This window comes from Talpa europaea, assembly GCF_964194135.1.
Source record: "Talpa europaea genome assembly, chromosome: 9".
Lineage (NCBI taxonomy): Eukaryota > Metazoa > Chordata > Mammalia > Eulipotyphla > Talpidae > Talpa > Talpa europaea.
In genome coordinates, this window is record NC_140076.1 from 96509175 (window position 1) to 96533054 (window position 23880).

The window sequence follows — 23880 nt, forward strand, 5'->3', positions numbered from 1 at the left end:
AAAAATAAATTACTCCTAGCTGGGCAGAATGTACACACTCTTAGTATGTGGCACTTTAGCTACTAACATGTAAACAAACCCTCTAGGGAGAGAAGGCTTTGTTCCCAGTCTAGTTTCCAGATATGGACAAGGGTGAGTGGGCCTCATCAAACTATGTCATTTTGTCCTTGGAGAGTCTCTTGGAAGCTGAATCTTTTATACTTATTTTAGTATTATAGATAACAGCAGAAAAAGCCTCCCTCAATTTCTTCAAAGACCAGGCCATGAAGTTATCCATTCCAGACTAAGGCATACTACTTGCAGCATGGTGACTGATTAATTTATAAAATCCAATAATAGCTACCAGGTCATAATTACCTTTGTTGGAAAAAATTAAATTTGAATAGGCTCTAAGATATCAGGTTTGTTCCTCATTTCAAGTAAGAAGGTCTTTTGTATTCAACTTTATCACCTAGACTGATGTGGCTGCAAGGGAAGTTAGAAAGGTGTAATCCAAGGTTCTGTGTTGGTTGTCCACGGCCCTAAGAGCTATCCTGTGGCAGCTGAGAGAAACTGTACCTGCAGCTCTACCTCTTTAATGTCTTCACAGATGGCTGCTGCTTTATCTGGGTCTGCTTTTGTATAAATTAAGGGAGCAGCTGTCCTGCCTATGCCTACAGCTTTGACCTTGGGTTGTTGATGTCATTTAATGATCTTTCCCAGCCAGCCCCTCCACAATTCAAACCTAGCACACCACTACATTCTCTCAGCCCAACAGCAATCTGACCCATCATGGCCTGAAGAATTATAAACCATTTGAGAGGAGGCAGAGCTGGAAACTGCTTTAAAATTCCATTTCATTTATAAAATAAATCTGAAGGCTCTAATATATCTGAATTCTCTCTACTATGTTAAATTTGAATAATGAGAGTCCTTCCTTAGATGACGAGCTTTTGCTATTTTCCGCAACATTTTAAGACCACAGATACTTAAAACAGAGCAAAGAGGCTTTTTCTGCCCCTGCTCTTCAGCTTCCTTGTCTTGTGTTGTCCTTCCCAGTGATAAGGGACATGCTGGACAGATTATAGATGGTCCTGTTCCTGTGTTAGAGCTGAACAAAAGAAGTTTAGGATTAGGGGTCAGAATTACAAGTAGGGATGGTCTGTTGCAAAGAGAAAGAGTGCCAGACTTTGTTTATATTTGCATGAGAGGCAGACACAAAGTCTGGACCATCTCTGCCTCTGCTTACTTGCCTGGTGACCTGTCCTACCTTGCCCATTCCCACTTATCTTCTAACACTGTTATCCAGATCTCCCACAGTGATCTTCTCCTTAATAGCTCCACCATACTTGGTATACACACCTACTATATCACCTACCATATGAAATTACAATAGTATGTTTCAAACTAGAGCAAGGTTTTGGTGATTTAAAATTGTAATGGAATGGCAGGGAAAAAGTAAACTTGCCCTGATGACTTGGATAAACCAGGAAACTCAAGAGGAAAAAAATAAGTTGTCTTTGTAAAGTTAGGCCAAGAAGGAAAAGTGACAGGAGAAAAAAAGTATGAGAAGCACAGAGGTGAGAAAATAGAGAACAATCAATTTCTGTAGTTTAGAATATTCTCCCTACCTAATCTGTTAAATCGAACATGGGAGGAGGAGCATCCTTAGTCAAGCTGTCCACATGGTTGCTGAGAACAGAGATGCAGGGATGCCAAGAAGATTCATGGTTTACCTGGTTCCTTTTTCTATCAACATCCTTGGGAATTGGGGAACTGTGTTTTCAGCCCTTTGACCATGCTCTCACCTGCCTCCTGGGTTCTCCAGATGTTCCTCATGGGCTACTCGGTGGTGACTGGAGCCACGGGAAGACTCCTCTTTGGCTACGACAGCTTTGGCAACGTGTGTGGCAAGAAGAACAACCCAGTAGACGGGGCTCCTCTTTCAGGCCAGGACATGACCCTAAAAAAGTAAGTGTCCAAATAAGCCCCCAACTTCTAGAGGCTGTACTTCAAAACTTTGTCAGGTTAGTCATTTAGAGCCTGGAAACTTCTCCCATTCAAAACTGTACCACCCCATTTCATTATAAAGAAGGAGGTTGTGTGTGTGTGTGTGTGTGTGTGTAAGGACACAGTTTTTTTAATATTTTATTATTTTTTTTATATTTTTACATCATTGTTCATTTTTAAACAATATTTGCTTCCCCCACCCCCTCAGGTGTAGTCCCCATAGAGTTTCCTTCCCCAAAGCACCCATGCGCCAACACCTCAGCCCCCTGTGCTCCTCCCTCCCTCCCTCTGATCCTTCTTCCGCCTCCTCTCCTGTAGTATGTCTCTGATTTATAATTGTCTGTTTTTGCTTTGTTGTGTTTTGTACTGTTATTATTTTTTATACTAATGTCTTATTTGGTTCCCCTATATTCCTCTATAAGTGAAACCATGCACTATTTTTCTTTTTCCTTCTGGCTTATTTCACTGAGCATAATTCCTTCTAGCTCCATCCATGTTGCTGCGAATGGCATGAGTTTATCTTTTTTGATTGCTGAATAATATTCCATTGTGTATATACACCACATCTTCTTGATCCAGGCATCTATTTTGGACATTTGGGTTGTTTCCAGGTTTTACCTATTGTAAATAGTGCTGCAATAAACATAGGGGTACAGGTGATCTTTTGAATCAATGTTTTTGTGTCCTTTGGGTAGATCCCTGTGGTAGTGGAATTGCTGGGTCATAGGGTAGCTCCATTTTTAGTAGGCTGAGGAAACTCCAGACAGCTTTCCATAGTGGTTGGACCAGTTTGCACTCCCACCAGCATGTAGGAGAGTTCCTTTGTAACTGCATCCTCGCCAATATTTGTTGTTGCTTGTTTTTTTGATATGTGCCATTCTTACTGGTGTAAGGTGGTATCTTAATGTGGTTTTGATTTGCATTTCCCCGATTATAAGGGATGTTGAACATTTTTTCATATGCCTGTTGGCCATTTGCATTTCCTCTTTGGAGAAATGTCTTTTAAGTTCTTCCACCCATTTCTGGACTGGATTGTTTATTTTGTTTTTGTTGAGTCATGTGAGTTCTTTGTATATCTTTGTGATCAGTTCCTTCAGTTGGATGGAGTACAGAGATTTTTTTTCACAATCAGTGGGGTGTCTCTCTGTTTTGGTATATGTCTCATTAGCTGTACAGAAAATTTTCAGTTGGATGTAATCCCAGGTGTTAATCTTTTCCTTGACTGTCTTTGCTTTGCATGATGAGTCTAGTCTGCCTGTTCTGCTCTCTGCGCTGTCTCTGGTGAATTCTCTTATCCTCCCGTTCTTTTGACTGTACCCAGTGCTTGTATAAATAAATAAATAAATAAATAAATAAATGAATGAATGACTCTTTAAAAAAGAAATAATGATGTTATTGCGATGTATCTTGTAGTGTTTACCTATATTTTCTTCTATATATTTTATGGTTTTAGGTCTTATGTCCAGTTCTCTTATCCACTTTGAGTTGATTTTTGTGCACAGTGAGAGATAGTGATCTAGTTTCATTTTTTTACATGTGGTGATTCAGTTTTCCCAGCACCATTTATTGAACAAACTGTCTGTGTTCCATTGCATGCATGTTCTTTGCTCCTTTGTCAAAGATCAGATGTCCATATAAGTGTGGCTTTATTTCTGGGCTGGGGTCTCTATTCAGTTCCATTGGTCTGTTTCTGTTTTTGTTCCAATACCAAACTGTTTTAATTATTATGGCTTTGTAGTATAGCTTGAAGTTTGAAAGTGTGATACCTCCTTTCTCCTTTGTTTTCATCAGTAGGCCTTTGGCTATTCATAGTTTTTTTGTGGTTCCTTATGAGTTTGATCAGTATTTGTTCTCTTTCTTTGAAGAATGTCATTGACATTTTTATTGGAATAGCATTGAATCTGTATATTGCTTTTGGTAGGATGTGCATTTTAATGTTAATTCCTCCAGTCCATGAGCAGGGGATGTCTTTCCATTTCTTTGTGTCTTCTTCTATTTCTTTTAACAGTGTTTTATAAGTTTCTTTGTATAGGTCTTTCACCTCTTTTGTTAGGTTTATTCCGAAGTATTTGATTTTTTTTGGTTTCAATTATAAAAGGGATGGTTTTCTTGATTTATTCTTCTTTAGATTTATTGTTTGTGTATAGGAAGGCTACTGATTTTTGAGTGTTGATTTTGTATCCTGCTACTTTACTGACCTGGTTGATTATTTTGAGTAGTTTTTCTGTGGAGTTTTTAGGGTTCTCTATGTATATTATCATATCATCTGCAAATAGTGATAGTTTTATTTCTTCTTTCCCTATTTGCATTCCTTTTATGTCTTTCTCTTGTGTTACTGCCCTGGCTAGGACCACCAGTATTACATTGAAGAGCAGTGGTGATAGAGGACATCCTTGTCTTGTTCCTGATCGTAAAGGAAAGGCTTTCAGCTTTTCGCCATTGAAAATAATATTGGCAGTGTGTTTGTCATATATGGCTTTTATCACGTTTAGACATGTTCCTTCTATCCCGAGAATTTCAAGGGCCTTCATCATAAATGGATGTTGGTCTTTGTCAAATACTTTCTCAGCATCTATTGATATGATCATGATCATATAGTTTTATTTTTCTTTTTGTTGATGTGTTGGATTACACTGATCGATTTTTGTATGTTGAACCATTCTTGTGCCCCTGGGATGAATCCCACTTGATCGTGGTGTAATATCCCTTTGATGCATCGTTGACTTCTGTTGGCAAGGATTTTGTTGAGGATTTTCTTTTTTTGGTTCTTTTTTTTTTTTTTTTTGGTTTTGGTATTAGTGTAATGTTGGCTTTGTAGAACATATTTGGTAGTATTCCTTCTTTTTCAGTTTTTGAAAGAGTTTGTATAGGATAGGCACTAATACACTGCTGAATGTTTGGTAGAATTCATTTGTGAAGCCATCTGGACCTGGACTTTTGTTTTTGGGGAGTGCTTTGATTACTGCCTCAATTTTGCTCCTTATAATTGGTCTGTTTAGGTGTTCTATTTCTTCTTTGTCCAGCTTTGGATGATTATATTGTTCTAGGAATATGCCCATCTCTTCTAGGTTGTTGAATTTGTTTGCATAAAGTGTTCATAGTAATCTCTGATTATTTTAATTTCTACTGAATCTGTTGTGATTTTCCTCTTTCATTTATAATCCTATTTATATGTGTTTTCTCCCATTTTTTTCTTTGTGAGCCTGGCTAGAGGTTTGTCTATTTTGTTTATTTTCTCAAAGAACCAACTTTTGGTTTCATTGATCTTTTGGACTTTTTTTGTTAATTCTATTTTGTTTGCTTCTGCTTTGATTTTTATTATTTCCTTTCTTCTACTGGCTTTAGGGGTTATTTGTTGTTCTTTTTCTAGTTCTTTGAGATGTGAGATTAGGTTGTTTCTTTGAGTTCTTTCTTTTTTATTGATGTGAGCCTGTATTGCTATATATTTTCCTCTTATTACTGCTTTTGCTGCATCCCATACATTCTGGAAAGTGGTGCCCTCCTTGTCATTCAACTCAAAGTATTTTTTAATTTCTTCTTTGATCTCTCATTAGTCCCGTGGTCTTCTAGTAGTGTGGATTTCAATCTCCATGTGTGGGAGAGTTCCTTGTTTTCTTTTCATGATTTATTTCTATTTTGATGCCTTTATGATCGGAGAAGATAGTTGGAATAATTTTGATCTTCATGTATCTGTTGATGTTTGTCTTGTGACCCAGTATGTGATCAATTCTGGAGAATGATCAATTCTGGAGAATGTGTGCTTGAGAAAATGTGTACTCAGATTTTTTGGGGTGCAGTGAAGGACACAGGTTTTAGAATCAATCCACTTTAAGTTCAAATTCAGCCTCTGCTACCTTCAAGCTGTGTGACCTTAGGCAGAGTAAGGAACCTCTCGCAGCCTAGTTTTCATCTTTTAAAACTTATTTTTATGCCCACCGCACAAGGTTGTTTTAAGGATTCATTGAGATTCTGTATGAGCTAAGTGAAGGCTTTATAAATGTTAGTTGTTGCCATTATTGTTTATAATGCATTAGAATCAGGATTTCAACTTTTTGTTACTATTTACATACCAACTACAGTATTGTCTCTATGTATAAATACCTGGATCTCAGCTGGGAATGCTTGGTCTCATTTCCTCCCCTACCCCTGTCCATACTCTCAGTTATGGCATTGTGGCGGCACATCAACCACTTCTAGCTCTTACACAGCAAAGGAGAGAAGAGACAGGAACCCCCTGAAGGTGAGAAATCCTGAATCATGATTCTCTAAGGAGGCTACCATATAATAATTTGAAACTTGATCAAAAGCGGCCACTAAGAGCAAAATCTTAATTGTCAAATTGGTCCTGAGTATAAGTTTGGAGTCACCAAATATGAATCTGCAGGCATGGAGTGAGTACCTGGATGGGGGTAACATTTCTGCCTGTATTTGTGGGTGTCGTTCACAAAGAAGTCTTGTGGGCATGGAGTGAGTACCTAGGTGGGGGTAGCATTTCGGCCTGTACTTGTGGGTGTCACTCACAAAGAAGATGCCTCCAGCATTCCTCTGACCCCAGCAACCCAGATGATATTGGCCATGTGTCTGGGAGCTACCACTGCTAGCCAAACCCATAACCCGTAATGGCAACTACCAGTTCTATTTTTGTGTCCCACCTACCACTGGGTAGCTGCAGCGGGAAGTACCCTATCAGTTTCCTGGCTCTCAATCAGAATCAGGGAGAGGGACAAACCTTTAGTCACACACTGGACCCCTCCCTCCCACTTCTCACTTCCCTGGGATCAGCAATGCTCTTAAGTGTGTTTGAGTGCCCTCGGTTGCAAATATGCTTTCTGTGGATTTCATTGAGTAGTTTATGTGCTGGTCAGTTCTAACAATCCAGAAACAATTTAATCAATACCTTTTCACTGTTATCCCCCAGAGATTGCTGAATCTAGAAAAACAAAGTTCTGTTAACATTCAAGCATAGTTTACAAGCTGCACAATTCCATAGACTACCCCCCAGCAGACATAATTCATGTTAACTTATAATGAAGCATTTGACTATAAAAGCCTGCCTTAGTTATTCCCACATTTGATGGCATGTGGATATTTTTAATGCCCACAATGACACCCAAAGAGAGAAAATGCTTTACACATCCTTGTCTTTCCTGTCTCTTAGACATGTATTCTTTATGAATTCCTGCAACCTGGACATCAAAGACATGAGGCTCAGTTCCACTGTCCTTTGTGTATCCAGGTGTCCTGAGGAGCAGCTCAACACACTGGAAGAGGTCCAGCTCTTTGCCAACAGCAGTGGTAGGCACAGAGGGGCAGGGCTCTATCTCTCTTCTGAGAATTGTTACCACAGTGGGGGAACTGGGGAGACCAGGCTGAACTAACTTACCAACACAGCTTTTTCTGGGAAAGTGGAAATTGTCTTTTGTGGGGAAGGCAAAAAAAAGTTTTCTTTTGAGCTTATTCAGTTTCATTCAGGTAAATCTGGATTTATCTGCAACCTTAGCTGTTTTCTGCTCCCTGCTGGGGAGTGAGCTTCCATAGAGTAATGCTGACATTTGGCCTGATGGTTAGAGAGTCTGGGCACATGGGCACATCTAGTCCTAAGGGTACCCCAGGCAAGGGATACCCTCATTTCATTAAAATGTTGGGCCCATGCATATTTTCACTGAGTGGTGGAAGAATCATTAATTTATACCAAAACCATTTGTGTAATTGGAGTATCTTGTTCTGAGCCTACATTTAAGGTTTATGTTATGAGTATTAAACCACCAAAGGAATTCAAGGCACCTACTGTAAATGTTATCTGCCTATGAGATGGTGTACCAGATTTTTAAAAAAATATTGACAGGGTTGGGTTAAAAATATCAAGCCTATACTATACATCATCTTCAAATGACCTCCAAGCCATTGTAGTATCACTCATAACTTAATTTTGAATTTAAGGTTTGGGAGAGAGTAAGAAAGAAAGGACCTAACCTGACCTCGGATTATATGCTTGTTCTTTTTTGTGTTCAGATCACCTATAGACCTGTTTTCTAAATTGAAGAGATTTATTCTGTCCTTGGTAAAGTGACTAGTGTTTCCTTACTGGTTCCCCTAGAAAAATGAGTACCAGATAGGAAGATAGATGTCTGTGTCTTCTTCCAGGGTCTCACCTGTGTGTTTATAGTTTGAATTCCTTCAACTACACCCAGAATCCAAAAGCACACTCATTGTGCCCGAAACTACCAGTTCCTCCAAGGTAAAAATTTCCATTCTTTTCCCTTATCCATCAGCAAGTTATTGGTGCTTGGTACATGCCTGTTACTCTTCTGGGTATTATAGGAAGCACAAAGGAAGTATCAGGTAAAGCCTTTATTTGTAGGGAGTTTACAGGAATCCAGGAATAAACAAGGAGGGACAATTTGCATATACATAAAGGAAATGGATTAGTAACCAGGCTAAATAAAGAAAAACTCAGCAAGTAATGTAAAGGTCTTCAAATGACAACATTGGGGTTAGCAAAAAGTAGCTTGTGGTTTTATAAAATAGCTTGTGTGTATTTTTTTCTCAACTTTTTATTATAGATGAGAAATTACTTAATTTAGCTTTTTTCTTGAAGCCAGACATTGTCAGTTACTAGAGCTCTAGACTGCTGCTCCATGAGAATCAGACCTAAGAGGGGAAGGCCAAGTGACCACCACACCTTCCTTCTTTTTTTTTAAGATTTATGTATTTATGCACATAAGAACTGGGGTACAGGGCAGAGAGGTGGGGGGAGGGTGAGAGTATTCACCAGAGACAGAGTGGGGAACAGAACAGTACACTGACTGAAATACACTGTTGAGGGGAGCAACAGGCAAGACAGGAGAGGTCTGCTGCACCATGTGGGTCAGCTCCCTGGCCAGGGATTGAATCAGTGCTGCAGTGGCTGCAGGTAGCGTCTTAACCGCTTGCGCTACCAAGGAGGCCTCCATACTTTCCTTCTTAATGAGAACAGAAAACATGTCCTCCCAAAGCAAGTGAACTTCTTTCAGGGTCTTGCTCATCCCTGTCAACTAGGTTAGTACCTGGTACCTAGAGGCATCTTATAAGTATTTGCAGAATAAAGCTGAAATGAGGACACTGTGGTTGCATTACCATGGTGAATGGCTCACATTTGAGTCACTGTGAAGGCTAAGGGGAGAGACATATTTAACCATCATGCCACCATCAAGATGCTAAGATGTACTAATTGGATTATTTATTTTGCATTAACATTCTTTTGAAAATCATACCTCTGTTTACCGTCAGTGAGACCCCTTGCAAAATCTCAGAGAATTAATGATAATTTAAGGAGAATAAGCCATGCTGCCAACTGTCTACAACTGCGTTTATCAAACTTTTGGTTGGGACTCACAGTAAGAAATGTATTCCATCACAGCCCGAGTGTGCACAGACCTTCGTTCAGAAGGTACAGGAAACAGAAATAAAAGTCTCACAAAACAGGATTTCCCCTTAATGAGTATGATTCACACTAATAGTTCCTATTCTGTTTTCACTTTTTTAAAAAACTAATTTATCTTAATGGTCTAGTAGGTTGCAAGTACCGCTTCAAAAAATGCTGAAATAGCAGGTACATAAAAAAAGAGTAGATTTTAACTGAATAGGAGGATATAGTTGGCCAGCCTTGTGGCATTCCTTTCTCAAATAAACATTTCATGATATAAGTAGTTAAAAAGGGAAGAGGATTATTTACAGAAAGGAGTGTCCATTTCATTTTTCTGTTATATCTTATTTTTTTAATTCTGGCTTTTTTCAGCCATCATAAGCATGTCTCAGTGAGACATAACTGAAGCTGTGGAGGTAGAGGGGATCTACAGTATTTTAATAGGTTGAAAGAAAATTATTTAACACTTACAGAGAAGGACTTTTTTTAAACTATATACCCTTGACCAACATCTCCCCACACACCACCGCCACCATCAGTTATCTCCTATGAGACTATTTTAGATTTCACATACAAATGAGACCATGCAATATTTGCCTTTTGAGAAGTATTTTTTAAGGGTATTTGTAACTGTAACTTCAAAAGGAATTAAGGATACTGGAAATTTTAATGTTTCAAGCTAACCAGGGTTTGATAAATCTTCCCCTTCCTTTAACTGTGATGGCAACTGTAATTTCATGGGAAATTTGCATGTTGCTGTTGCTTATGATAATAATGAACATTTATAGAGCCTTTGACACTTGCCAGGTACATTTCTAAGCTCCTGAAATATATTAACTTACTGCAACTTCACATAATCTCCACGCTGTTGGCATCATTCTCATCCACTTTTTACAAGTGGAAAAATGGATGTGATTGTATAACAGCTTACGATTGTATAACCAGAAAGAGGAGGAGCTGCCATTCAAACCTAAACAGCATCCTTACGTGTTTCTATAATCCAGAACAACAGTCTGGCTCCATTGGTTTTATGTTGGCTAGTGAAAGGACCCTTTAGGCTCACACCTAACTGGGGGTGGGGGGGGGCAAGTCCTGTACCAACTGTCACCATCTTTTCTTTTTTTTTTTTTAATATTTTTTTTAATAGAGGCATGTTTTTATTTATTTATTTGTTTGTTTGTTTGTTTTGTTTATACATGCACTGGGTACAGTCAGAAGCGCGGGAGGGTGAGAGAATTCACCAGAGCCAGAGCGGGGAGCAGAACAGGCAGAAGGACCGAAGTACACTGCTGAGGGGAGCAGCGGGCGGCAGGAGAGGTCTGCGTGCCATGTGGGACCCTCCTCGGGTGGCCGGGGAGCAGCCGGGGATTGAACCGGCGCCGCAGAGGCTGCGGGCAGCTTTGCAACCCAGCGCTCTACCGCTGCGCCACTGGGGAGGCCCTGTCACCATCTTTTCTGTCTCCCAAGCCAGTCCTCATCCTTTGCCTCTTTACATTCAGACCTTTCCAACACTAACTTTTCAAGTAAAGACAAAACCACTGATTGACTGGTCTTTCTTGGACAGAGTTAGGAAGACAGAAGTAGGCTTGAGGGCTTCATTTCCTTTTCCTACACAAGCAAGTGCTTGTTTTAAGATGGAAATGATCATATTTATCGTGGAAGAGCAGTGCCAAGAGTAAAAAGCTTGAAAACATGAGAAGTGTGGCTATAGGGCCAAAGAATATTTCTAAATGCCTCTTTCTGACTAAATCAATTGTTTCTTCTTCCTCTATTGGTCATATGAGGTATTACCTACCCTCTTAGAGCAATGACCAAATAGCAAGTAGGTTTGTGTACCTAGGAATAAGCTTTCAAGAGAAATGAAAAAATACTGAAGATAAGAAGCAAGCATATCTTTCCCCCTTTATTCTTACAATAATACTGTTTTTAGTCTCCTCTGTACTTAAAATGTAAAAGACCTGTGTTTTCCCTTCCCATAAATTCTAGTTTTCCACATAGGTGTATTGCATGCTCTGAGTTGTTTGCATCTATGCATTCTAACAAATTCTATTCTGACAGCATCATCTAAATATATAGTACACTCTCCAAAGTGCTTTCTGCAAATTTGAGGGACTCTGCTGGTAGGTAGAGCAAAAGCAAAAGTGGGGGAAAAAACACAGTCTGTGGCCAAAAATGATGCATCCCAGCTAATGAAGTACTCAGGGGGCAGCTGGTCAGCCATCATTGGGGGCAACCCTCACTATATAGGCCTCTCTCTGTCACCCTCAGGGCTAAGGTGGGTCTTTAGTCCTTACCAGCAGAGGATTTTCAATGTGTAAAAGCACCATAGTTAATAAAATTGACAACATTTTGACATATTAACAAAATTAAGGTCTTCAGGCATTTTGCACAAAAGCAAACAAAATGTCATTGAATCTATATCTTATCCTATTTTTCAGAAATGTTAAATGGAAGTTTAAACATTTGCATTCAAAACAACTCTGATTCATTGATGTTCTGATTCTGCTTAGTAACAGAAAAACAAAAACAGAGTTTTAAAAATTAGAAGGGCCTCCCTCGTGGCGCAAGGGGTTGGGCACCACGCTATGTGGGCTGTCCGTGGCCTCTGCAGCACAAGTTCAATCCCCAGCCGACCAGGGAGCTGCCCATATGGTGCAGCAGACCTCTCCTGCCTCTCCCGCTGCTCCCCTGAGCAGTGTGTTTCAGTCAGTCTGCCTGTTCTGTTCCCCGCTCTGGCCCTGGTGAATCCTCTCCCACAGCGCCCCCGAACCTCTGGCCTGTGCCCCGGTTCTTGTATAAATAGATAAATAATTCTTTAAAAAAATAAAATAAAAATTGGAAAGCAAGAAAATGAACAGAAAACATACAAATGATAAGAGAACTTATTTAAGTGGCAGAGGACAAAATTAATATACCAAAATCTGTAGCATTAATATATTTTTAAAAGATTCTTTTACCACAACAACAACAACAACAAAAAAAAAACACATATAAAACTATGCAAGTACCTAGCAATAAATTTAACAAGGTGCACATTCCAGAGAAGAAAAGTTTCAAAAAATGGTCAGCTTTCTCCTCTACCCAAGTTATCAGCCACAGCTTCATTCAGACATTTATCACTCCTTTATTAAGCTCTCACTGTATTCAAAGCAAGACTTTCAAGCACCATCAGAAGTGCTGCTCTCCTGTTTTATATTCCTGGCTTAGGTCTCTGTGGGTCCCCACAACCAGTTTCCTACCCAGTGCATCAGCCCATGCTGCAGCAACACAGTTGGCCATGTGTACTTTGCAAACAACACACTAAACCGCCTTTTATTATTGCAGATCTTATGCTTACTTGGTTGCAGAGAATTTTAAACATTTTTTAAAGAAAAGTAAATAAATGTCTTTACCATTTATTCTTTTATTTTTAGCAAGTCTTTCCCCTTGTTTAACCGCTGCATCCCTCAAACACCAGAGTGCTATTCTGTGTTTGCTTCTGTCTTGATAAATGATGTGGACACCCTCCATCAGATTCTAAGTGGAATCATGTCAGCAAGAGACACAATCCTCGGCCTCTGTATCTTCGCATTAGGTAATTTTCAGTATATTTTCTTTCAGTGACATACTTCTTTCAGTGAGTATGTGAAAATTTTTAGTGCCTGTGTCTGTTGTACAATGAAAATTAACATTTTGACTAAAATATAAAACTTTACTTTGTATATTTATTTTCTCTTTAGATAATTTCAATTTTTCAAGTTCAAGTAGGGGAGGGGGCAACAAGATTGTGGAAACCCCAGCTTGGTTGGCTCTCCACTAAGAGGCCTCACCAGCTTGGGGGTTCCCTTATTATAGTGACCAAGTCGCAGGGTCTGAGCTCGAAATATAAAGGATGGATGTGTAAGGCAGGCTTCCAGTTTGTGAACTGGCCTCAAGAGCACAGTTGTCAGGGCACAAGAAACTCATGCCTGCTGGCCAGTGGGCCTGTCATCAGGCCAGATCAGAAGGCTGCTTGGTGAACTAAGGATGGAGGTGTGTGTGTCCATGATAAATAACATCAGACAGCAATGGCCTCATGTGTCTGAATGCTCCAAGGAAACAGGAAATGCCTGCTCTGGGTTGTCACAGGTTAAGGCCTTGAGCCAAGACGTGCCTCTTTCCAGGCATTTCTGCAAGCAGCATTCAACTCCTGGCCTTTGACTTCCCCTTTGCTGTGTTTCAGCTTGAGTTTTATTAAGAGTTGACTTTTTCTGTGTGCAAGTTTGCTGCTTTAGGCAGTAGTGGTGACCTTTATCTACTCTTCCCCCGGGGCTGCCTCCCAACTTATTGGTGGAGAGAGGACTCTGGTTAGCAAGTAACATAATTTTGCCAGTTTACAAATTGTGCTTTCCATAATTTCATTAATTATACTAACTCCTGAACACATAGGGAGGCTTAAATGATCATCTTTATATAATATGAAGACATTTTATGACCGAAAGGTGCTAGGTATTGTGCTTATTCTTAACTCATTAAGAGCCTCACCAGAATCCTATAACCATATGTTGCAGTCAGGAGACTGAGACTTAGAGAGACTTGACCAAGGTGACACATTTAGGAGAATAGGTGGCAGAACTGATTCTCACGCCAGACCTGTCAGATTCCCAGACCCATGTCCTTAACCTCTGCGCCAGAATATCTGTACATAACCATGGTTTCTTGTTGAGGAAAAAAAAACTAGTATGTATAGAGTCATGGAAATACTCAGAAAAAATCTATAACTTTAAAAAACTAAATGGTGGAAAATCACGTAGGATTTTTACATGTATAACATATCATATCATTGGAATCTTAAAATTTTCATTTTTAAAAGGCATTAGTTTGTCATATTTAATAAGACTATCTGAAAACATTCAAAGTTGGAACTTTACACAAGCCTAGTGTGAAATCAAAAAAATTAAGTGTGATAAAAAATATTTTAATAGTTTATTTGGACTTAAAAGAAAAAAATAAAGATAAAGATTTATATATTTGAGAATAAGACATGCTTTAAATTTTTTTTTTTTAATTTCAGAAGAGTGCTCCACTTTCAGACACAGGTTTATTGTAGCGAACTTGTGGAGGCTTCAGGGGTGTCCTGAAGTGTCATATTTTTGTTTGGTATTTGGTAGCTGTCCCAAGATATTTAGAAATTGAAGAAAATCCCCAGCCCCCATTCTTGAGAGGGTTTGGTCACTGTAGCCCTACCCTTGTCACCCTCCAATGACTGCTGCTGAGTTTACAAGTTCTGCTTAATTTTTCAGCCCTGTCTTTGGCCATGATGTTCACCTTTCGATTCATCACCACTCTTCTGATTCACATTTTCATTGCACTGGTTATTTTGGGATTGTTGTGTAAGTATTTCTCCTTGATTGACTTGCTTTTGATTACATGGAAAGACTTTCCATTAAGTAGAGAACTCCAAAGTTGGCATTGTTGAGTTAAATGGAGTCTTAGAGAGTCTCAAATCCAGCCTCTTCATCTTTCCTTGGCAAAGACCTAGACCCAGAGATGACAGAGAGACTCGCTGAGGTCTCAGAGATGGCAGCACAGCCATCTGCACTATGACACCTCTGGCGTGCACCTGCCCAAGTGCTCCTGGTAAACATACCATTAAAAACGAATTCCAGTGCCTGTTGGAAGCATCTTAAAGGATTCCTTATGACATTTCATGCCATCCACTGGCATTTGGATGCCCACAATTGTCCTGCAAAGAGACAGGACATCAGTCAGAAGAGACTCAGGCCCTGAGCAGGGACTGGGTCCTGGAGACCCTCTCATGTGCCCACAGCTTCCCTTCACTAGCTGAATTGTGCGTCCATCCAGAAGTTGTCAGGAAAGGGGGTTCAGGAGCATGGGCATGCAGGAGCCCCAAGGCACTGGCTCTTTACCAACTGATACACAGGCTATTTTAATTTTTAGTAATTAGTATGATCTTAGTATTTCATTCCCCTAGCTTTCAATTTCCCCTTAGATTTTTAAGCCCCGGCTTCAGCAATTTAGAGGTTGTAGCTCCCAGTTGCCCAGTATGTCTGTGCTGTAGGACATGCCCAGCTGCCATCATGGCTTGTCATGATGACTGTGACCTTCCTGTAGTCACTGTGGATGTGGCCTTGGTAGCCTTTACCACTAAATGCAGAGCTTTACAAGTAAGGTTAACCACCCAGGTTTGCAGATGCCAGGCCAGTATCCAGGTTCCCATGGCTTATTGGATATCTTAGACTTTGGACTCTAATGTTCTTCTCACCACCTATTGGTCCAGACACCCCTCTATTCACACCGACCCAACCTGTGGGCCAGGCTGAAGGGACACACCTGTGTTCTGGGGTCATCTCCCTACTTCTCCCAAAAGCAAGGAGCCACCTCAGTCTGGCAGGTCCTCAAGGGCTCTGCCCAGGTCCTTGTGAGGGCTGGTCACTGCCTGGAAAACCTCAGGGATTTGGGATCCTTTGCTGAGCAGGGCCACCTTCTACGCGGTTCTGAACGCCAGGGTGGTGTCCTCTGGTATGCCTGCTGAGCTTGTGGTGCGTGTCTTCCAGTTGTCTGCGGTGTGCTCTGGTGGCTGTATTACGACTACACCAATGACCTCAGCATAGAGCTGGACACAGAAAGGGAAAATATGAAGTGTTTGCTGGGCTTTGCACTTGTGTCTACAGTTATCATGGTAAGAACTGCCCTTCCAGCAGTAAGTCGGGTAGCCAGCCAGAACTCTGAAATCTAAATGGTTACATTGAACCCCTAGAAACTAGAGTTTATTTTTCTTTCTCCCTGGAATGGGCATCCATCTCAGTGTAGTGAATGTATGTGCATACTTAGTGCTTTTTTTTTTTTTTTACTTGCAATACCTATCTAGGAGTGCTCAAAGATAAGAAAAAGATCTTACTTCTTTCAAAGTCATTATTGCCATGCTCGGAGGTTGATTAGTTTTCAGCCTCTGCTCTGTGGGTGTGAGGTGGAGACTGTAAGGTGAGTCTGGGGACCTGTGACAGCTCCTGTTTCCTGCTGGGCCGAGGGGCCTTCCTAGCCAATGGATGCTAGGCTCTCAAGGGTGTGACAGCTCCTGCTGCCTTCAGCACAGAGAGCCCTTTGTTTCCAAACCTGCTGGCTATTTTGGTCTTCAGAGAACCTGCCGCCCCTCAGTGAACTCCTGGTGGAAAACAGGCAAACACAGACCTTTGAAACACAAGATACTTTTGTTGGAGGCGAGTGATTGGCAACTGAAAATCATGCCAGTCTCCCCCAGGTGCTGTTAGAAGTCCTGGAACCACCATGCCCCCGGGGTCTGGATTTGATTTTGGGTGACTCTCAGTCATTCTTGCTGGTGTGTTGCTTGCTAACCATTTTATGGAGGAGCAACAGATGGGGGTTTCCAAAAGCCCATTAAATTCTTTCAGCAAACACAGACTCTCAACAACTTAGCTCCCTCTCCTAAGGAAATTCTTCAATTCCCAGATTTGGTACATTTTCTACATTTCTCCGTTATGTTGAAGTTACAGACTGGTATTCTTCACATAAAATGCATCTCAGGGAGCAAGTGGACAGTGAAGGGGAGTTCTTGGTTAGTCCTGCCTCAGCAAGGACCAGACCTCTAGCTGAGGCCAGCTCTGTGAAGGAGCCGGGGAAGAAAGGGCCCCTCCTGCACCCCAGGTGGAGGTCTAGGGCTGTCAGGATTGGGAGGGGGAGCAGGACTGGCAGCCAGGAGAGAGCCTGTTTTCCTCAGAGCCCTCCACAGGGCTTCCTTTGTCTCCAGAAGAGGTACCATCAATGGCCACCCATAGGCCAGGCCAGGGGTGAATTTTCCTCTTTACCAAGTGTAAGGTCAGCAACAGGGGAGGTGAAAGCAGACAGAGTCTGTTTTCAGCTGTGGCTGTGAGGACTGCCCCAAGGCTAGTACAGAGGGTTGAATTGAACCACTGCTCACACGCTGTTCATTTGACACGTCACTGCTACTTCCTGAGTTCCAGTCAAGTGCTGGCTATTGCATGTGCTTATCCCCATAAAAGTCCTAGATTATTCATCACCATCACCATTTATGGGGCCCCCATTCTGGACAAGACCCTGCCTTAAGTAACAGAACTAGCAAGACACAGTGGAGACATAGCGCTTGCCCCGTGCAAGAGGTGTTAAAAGCAAGTGACACCAACGTGGTGCAGAGGGAACACTCCCAGCCTTTGCAGTCTGGGACCTGCATCCACATCCATGCCCCAGTGCCTGCCATGAGACCTGGGAGAAATGACGTCCTTTTTTGTCTCCTGTCATGTGAGACAGCTCATCCACAGGGATGTTGTCTTCCCTCCTTCCTGAGGGCATCCACTGTGGAATCTCTGTATTCCTGCCAGAAGGGTCACCACCCCTAATGCACCCCAGCTGGAGACTGCAGCTGGGAAGCAAGATGTGCTGTTGAGAAAGAGGATGACCATGCCCAGGGAAATCACTGCTGCACTGCTTCTCACCCCATTAGCTCAGTGTCGGCCCCACAGTGCCCTACCAGGTGAGGGAAGGAGTAGAGCAAGAGAGAGCCAAGCTACGTCCCTCTAGCGAGCACCACACCTCATCCTCAACACTGATCTCCAAGGGGAGCCAGATTATCAGGTGCCCCATTTCTCCTTCACCCCTCTTTCTTATCCCCACTTTCCTAGAGAGGGAAAGAAAGGGGAACATTAGTAGAAGAGGGATCTAAGCATTGGGAAGGACACCTCCCCATCTCTTCTTGCTCTCCTGGGAATTTCTATCTCATCTTCCCCACTTTCTCCCCTCCTTTGTTGAAGTCCAGTAGTGACAATACAGGCTCACCCAGTTCCCTGAATCCCCAAGATGCTGCCAGCTATCTTGGCCACTGGTGTGAGGATGTGTTCCAGTCTCTCCAGTTCCCAGTGGTAACCTTAAAATACAACTTGAAAACATTGTTCTGGGACAATGGGGATGCCTGTGAATATGCTTTACTGACAGCTGCAGTATAACTGCTGGTGGCTGTGGAGTGTCAATGTGCACACCGGCAGTTGAGAAAATGGAAGGAATGGCATTGAATGGTGGCCTCGGGGCACCAGCATAGGACAGGTTGAAATGCAGCTCTCCACAGCTTAGGGCCCAGGAACATGAAGTCAAGCTTGGGCCCCATGGTGAGTCAGCTCTGCTGTCCACCCCACCCAGGCCACACTCCGAGCACTGACCCCATTAGGTCACGATGGCTTCCACCAAGGCTGATGGAATATCAGGTTAGAGTTAGCTCACCACTTCCAATGAACTTCCTTGCAGTGTGCTCTAAGGGTAAGGAGAACATCTTATACACATATATAATGTAACTTGTAAAACACACATGTATTTAAATCTACACATATGTCAGCATTCCACTCAGAAGCCAGAAGCCAAGTTTATTTGCCCAAAAATTATATCATATTATTGTGTTAAATTTTTGAGTAAAAAATAGTAAAGAAATGGAAATAATAATCAAAAGTCTCCACAAACACAAAAGTCTCCTGGTGAATGCTGCCAAACTTCCATAGATCTGACACCCATTCTTCTCAAACTCTTGCAAAGATTTTTCAGTTAAAAAAAAATGTTAAGTTCCTCTTCCTTGTTGATTGGGTTCAACATGAGGACACAGAGATGGACATCCCTGCTTAGCCCTACAGCTCTCCAGTCTCCTCTGGGCACCTTCCCTGCTTCCCCTGACTTTCCCCGCAGCCAGGTCAGGAGGCTCTGCTCCCAGCCCTGCAAGCAGTTTTGTAGAGTTTTTCCCACTGTGACTGTGAGACAACCTTCTCAAATAAAAATCTCCATCTTCCAGAGTGTCAAAGTGAAGGTTTTCCTCCACTTGATATGAGATCCTTGGGGTACAGGGAAGGCCAAGTCCTGCTGGAAGAGCAAGGGCATTTTCGGCCAAGGGAATGGCACATGTGGGGCCAGATGTACAGAGAGGGGCCAGATGGACAGAGAGGGGCCTGCTGAGCCTTCCCTTGGTAGGACCTGAGGGCAGGAGCAGTGAGGCACCATCCATCAGGGAATGTACTGATCTTCAGTGATAATGGCTTTGGTCTTTTCCTAGAGGCACTGGGGAACTATTGATGGATTTTGAGCAGAGAAATGACATGCTTGGCTCTACTCTTTACAAAGCTTGCTTTATCAGTGGGTTGGCGGTCAAGGGGATTAAAGTAAAAGGCTTATCAAGAGGTTATTGGGGTCCACCCTGATGGCACAAGGAGTTAAGCACAGCACTGTGAAGCTGTCTGCAGCCTCTGTAGTGCAAATTCAATTCCTGGCCAGCGCAGCAGATCTCTCCTGTCTTGCCCACTGCTCCCCTCAGCAGCTTATTTCAGTCAGACTGCCTGTTCTGTTCCCTACTCTGTCTTGGTGAATCCTCTCACCCCCTGCACCTCTGGCCTACACCCCAGTTCTTGTATGCATGAATAATGTTTTTTTTTTTTTAAAAAAAAAGGGTTATTGGGATCTAGTTGAGAGAGGATGAGACTTGAGCTGTGGATCAATAGTGAGAATAGAGAGAGGAGATAGATTGAGAAATCTATCAGGAGACTGAATCCCTAGGTGACTGGGATCAAATCCGGTGATTGTGCTGGGCACTGTGCCCCCTCCATGGACAGTAGGGATGGTCCTGCCCTTAAAGGGCTTCACCTAATGGGAAATTCCTATAAATAAACATTTATAGTAGAAGAGGTTGAGTATTCTTATCCCATACTTACCCTAACTTAGGTAAGTAAAATAGGATAAGTATAGGATATAGGTGGAAGCAAGAGGAGAGGACTATGACTCATTCTCAGACAGTCCAGAAAAACTGGGGCCACATGAGATAGGGGAAATCAGGGAAAGTGGAGGTGTTAGGATGAAGGTAATGAGAACAGGTGACACTGAGACTCTAGTCAGTGATGGATATGCTGACTCGCTAGCTCCTCGAGAAAGGCGAGGCTAGAGGATTTCATCTGAAAGTTATAAGGATCTAGAAAGGATGCTAAAACCACAAAGGAGTACGAAATACCCCCAAAGATCGAAGAAACAACTGAAGAAGTCAGAGGAGAGTCAGAAAAAAGTCCAACCAGAGAAGTGAAGAATGGAAAGAGTTTGAATAAGGAGTGGGCAAGAGCCAGGTGTGTGCTGAGGCTGGTAGGACTGGGTGTTTCCATGAGTTTTCTCAGGACAGTAGATGAGGACACTTAGGAAGAGGGAGTGTCCAGGAGTAGGAGGTCTGGAGGTTGAAGAATGAGTTGGGGGTGGAAGTGTAGATTGTGAGTGTGGAGACGCCTTTGAAGAAGGCCTTTGTGAAGGGAGTGAGGGAGATAGCAGTGACTAGGTAGGAATGTGGGGTGAAAGGTGGTTTGTTTCTTTAATATTTATATGCAGGGAGGCCACAGCTGGTAGAGAAGTCACAGAAGTTTACTGGAAGGAACAATCACTGTTGTTTCCTGCTATACTTGTGTTCCCGTGCCCTTTGGAGTCCTTCAACACTCAATGAGTGTGTTGGCTGCTCTGTGTGTAGGAGGAGGTGGGGGTTAGCACAAGACAGTTCCCTGACCCTACAGGAACTTCTTCTCATTTTCTCATAATCTATGACCAGACTGCAAGCTCCTGTAGGGCAGAACTGTGTCTTATTCACTGTTAATAGCTTCAGGACCTAGCACAGGGACTAGCACATAGTAGATGCTCAGTTAGTGTATGAGAAACTATCTATTCAATTGTAGTAAAAGTAGCCAGTGACTAAGATTATTTTTGAATAATCTCCATCATTTTGAATAACTTCTCAATCCCTTTCTCACCAGGCAGTTCTGCTCGTCTTGATTTTCGTCCTCAGAAAGAGAATAAAATTGACAGTGGAACTTTTCCAAGTCACAAGTAAAGCCATCAGCAGCTCTCCTTTCCTGCTATTCCAGCCGATGTGGACTTTTGCCATCCTTACTCTTTTCTGGGCCCTCTGGGTGGCTGTGCTGCTGAGCCTGGGGACTGCAGGTAAGGGAAGTGCCTGTGGGCTCCCTCACAGGGCACTCATGTATGGAAGACCTCGCCACTTTAGAACCATTGGCCTATTCCTGTGGGGACCAAGTGGCTAGCAGTGCCTAACGACTTCAGTGGTGCATGAAAGGAAACAAGTGTTTGTTGAAAATGTCCTAAATTCTAAGCTCCATGCTAGGTACTTGCATTCTCTCCTTTAAGCATTGAAATCCCCTTTTGGCATATATGTCATGGCAATCAAGTTGCAGGCAAGAAATTGGGGATTCTGAGTAAGTAATTGGCCAAAGGTCGTATAACTGGGAAGGGCAGTGGCTCCTTCTGACTTCGGAGCTTGAGAATAGGGCCTGCACACTGTCCACCACCTCCCATTGTTCTGGTGTCTGGGGTGCACATGAAGAAATAGAAACTAGGCCTCCTTGGGTTTGTCTGTTCAAGATGCAGCAGGATGTGATGGCAGCTGGCTGGCGCATGGTGCTGTGCCCAAGAGTGCATGACATGGCAGGGACGGAGGTCGACCACCAGGGAGGCAGGGAGGAGGCATCACGGAGGTGGCAGGACACACAGCTCTGGAGAATAGACCTTACCCTGAAGAAGCTCCAGAAAAAAGATGAGGTCTTGGCAAATGAGGCTCAGGGCCAATGATGGGTCTTCCTCCTCTGCCTTTTAAACACACCTCCCCACGGCCTGTCCCTTCTGCACTGTGAGTCTGGATGAAGGACGGCATCTGTGATTAAATCCCCACTGCTTTGGGGCTGGAAATACATGGTCTTTTCTACTCTTGCCTTCACAAGTGTTAGGCACGCCTGTGGGGATGGGCCCTGAGCGGGATGGTAGGGGAGGGCGCTATCCTCCGGCCATACTCATTCCATCGGCATGGACTGATGGCAAGCTGCTCACAGTGAATGTCGATGGATGTCATGGTAGGAGAAATTTGGGGAGTAGGGAGAGTCCCAAAATGGATTCTGACCCACTTTGTGAGTCAGGAAAGTCTTCTCAGGGTATAGGCTGGACATTGCCTGATCAGAAAATGCAGAAAGAATCAAATCAGTTCAATGGGGATCTCAGCTAGACATGAGGAAAGGAGCAGTCACAGAGGGTAAGGAGAGAGTGAGTCATGAAAGTGGGGTACCATCAGATAGGGGCAAGCCTCAAGGCCAGCTGGCCATTTTGGTTCCCCTTGTAGGCCCAGGTTGGGCCCAGGGCCCTGGGGACATGGATTGGCCTCAGCCCAGAACTAGGCTGGAAGGGCCGGAAGGGCCATGGGACAGCCACAGAGGGTTTACTTTGCAGGGTGGAAGGTAGCCCATTGTTCAGTCAGGCCCGTGAGTAAAATGCGGCAGCTCTCTGTCAGCGGAAGCGAGAGGAGTAACAGTGAGGGGAATAGTGGGGAAGGAAAGCAAATCTACATGTCCGTGAGTAAGTTGACTTTCCATTTTATCAAAGGGGGCCTGTCACACAGAGCAGCAACCAGCTTCCCAATTCCCTGGGGCCAGTCACCACAAAAACCAGGCTCTTGGTCTTGCAGGCCACGTAACCCCCTCCTCCCTTCCCACTCACCTGTGGGCTGACCCAGGTGCACAGAAGGCCCTTTGTTTTCAAAGGCCTTTCAGCCAGTGTCAGAGCCACAGGTTGGGGCTGGCAGGTCAGCCACATCCCTTTGCTTCACATAGTTTTGATCTTCAGAAGATGCCCCAGTGACACTAGCAAGGGACTGTGAGCTGCTCTCTTGTCTTGTGAAGAGATTTGAGCAATCTGGGTGGCGAGATCCCCGAGCAGTGCCCATTGGTCTCACTCACACCCTCAGGCAGATACAGCAGCTCTCTTCTCACCCTTGCCAAGTGTCGCGTGGGGTGTTCTCAGAGGGTGAATGATTGTGTGTTTTGCATCATGTCAGATAATCAAGTGAGTTAGTATCTTAATATGTAAAAAAAGAAGTAGAGAAAAGTTAAAGTTAGGTTGATCACATCTGCCCAGATCAGCCATTTCTCTATACTGTCCATCATCTCTCAACTAGCTGAGGAGTTCTGTCTTGTTGGGGCTTGTTTAGCCTATCAAGGTCCTCAGCAGTGATGTCCATTTGTCCATTGCAATTTGTTTGGTACCTGCAATGTGACAGTGACTCCTAAAACCCATTAGAAAATGGTAGACTGCAATAACTTAGGGAACCCAGCAGGTGAGCTGGCAGGTTGGAAAGAGACCAGGGGACCTGGTTACCCGCCTCTGATGGTCGTCAGGAAAGGGGCCTGCAATCCTCAGAGTCTGAACTAGGGGAGAGGCCCACTTGGGAGGTCTTGGGTTACAGCAAGGACACCCATTCAACTAGAGTGGTGTGGGTGAAGGAAAGCATGGTTCAGGAGGGGTCAGAGAGAGCACAGGGCTAGATCCTGTGGACTTTTGTAGGTTTTTATGGAACTTTGGTTCTCATGTGGCACCGGAGTCATTGCAGAGTTATAAGCAGAATAACGACATGATCTGACTTACATTTTAAGAGCAGTGGTCCAGGGAGGAGATGACAGTGGCTCAGAACAGAG

The 23880-nt window shown here is 43.0% G+C and overlaps 1 protein-coding gene across 1 annotated transcript in view; it reads left to right on the forward strand.

The window, feature by feature from the left end:
* Positions 1–1807: 1807 nt before the first annotated feature.
* The window catches only part of SLC44A3 (solute carrier family 44 member 3), a gene marked incomplete at both ends in the record, with an annotated part of 59576 nt that continues 37503 nt past the window's right edge, over positions 1808–23880 (forward strand). Inside the window, 7 exons of the mRNA XM_084242439.1 lie at positions 1808–1950; positions 7148–7284; positions 8134–8227; positions 12808–12968; positions 14656–14745; positions 15931–16055; positions 21160–21346. Coding sequence (XP_084098565.1) covers positions 1808–1950; positions 7148–7284; positions 8134–8227; positions 12808–12968; positions 14656–14745; positions 15931–16055; positions 21160–21346 — 937 coding nt within the window. The remainder of the gene's footprint in view (positions 1951–7147; positions 7285–8133; positions 8228–12807; positions 12969–14655; positions 14746–15930; positions 16056–21159; positions 21347–23880) is intronic.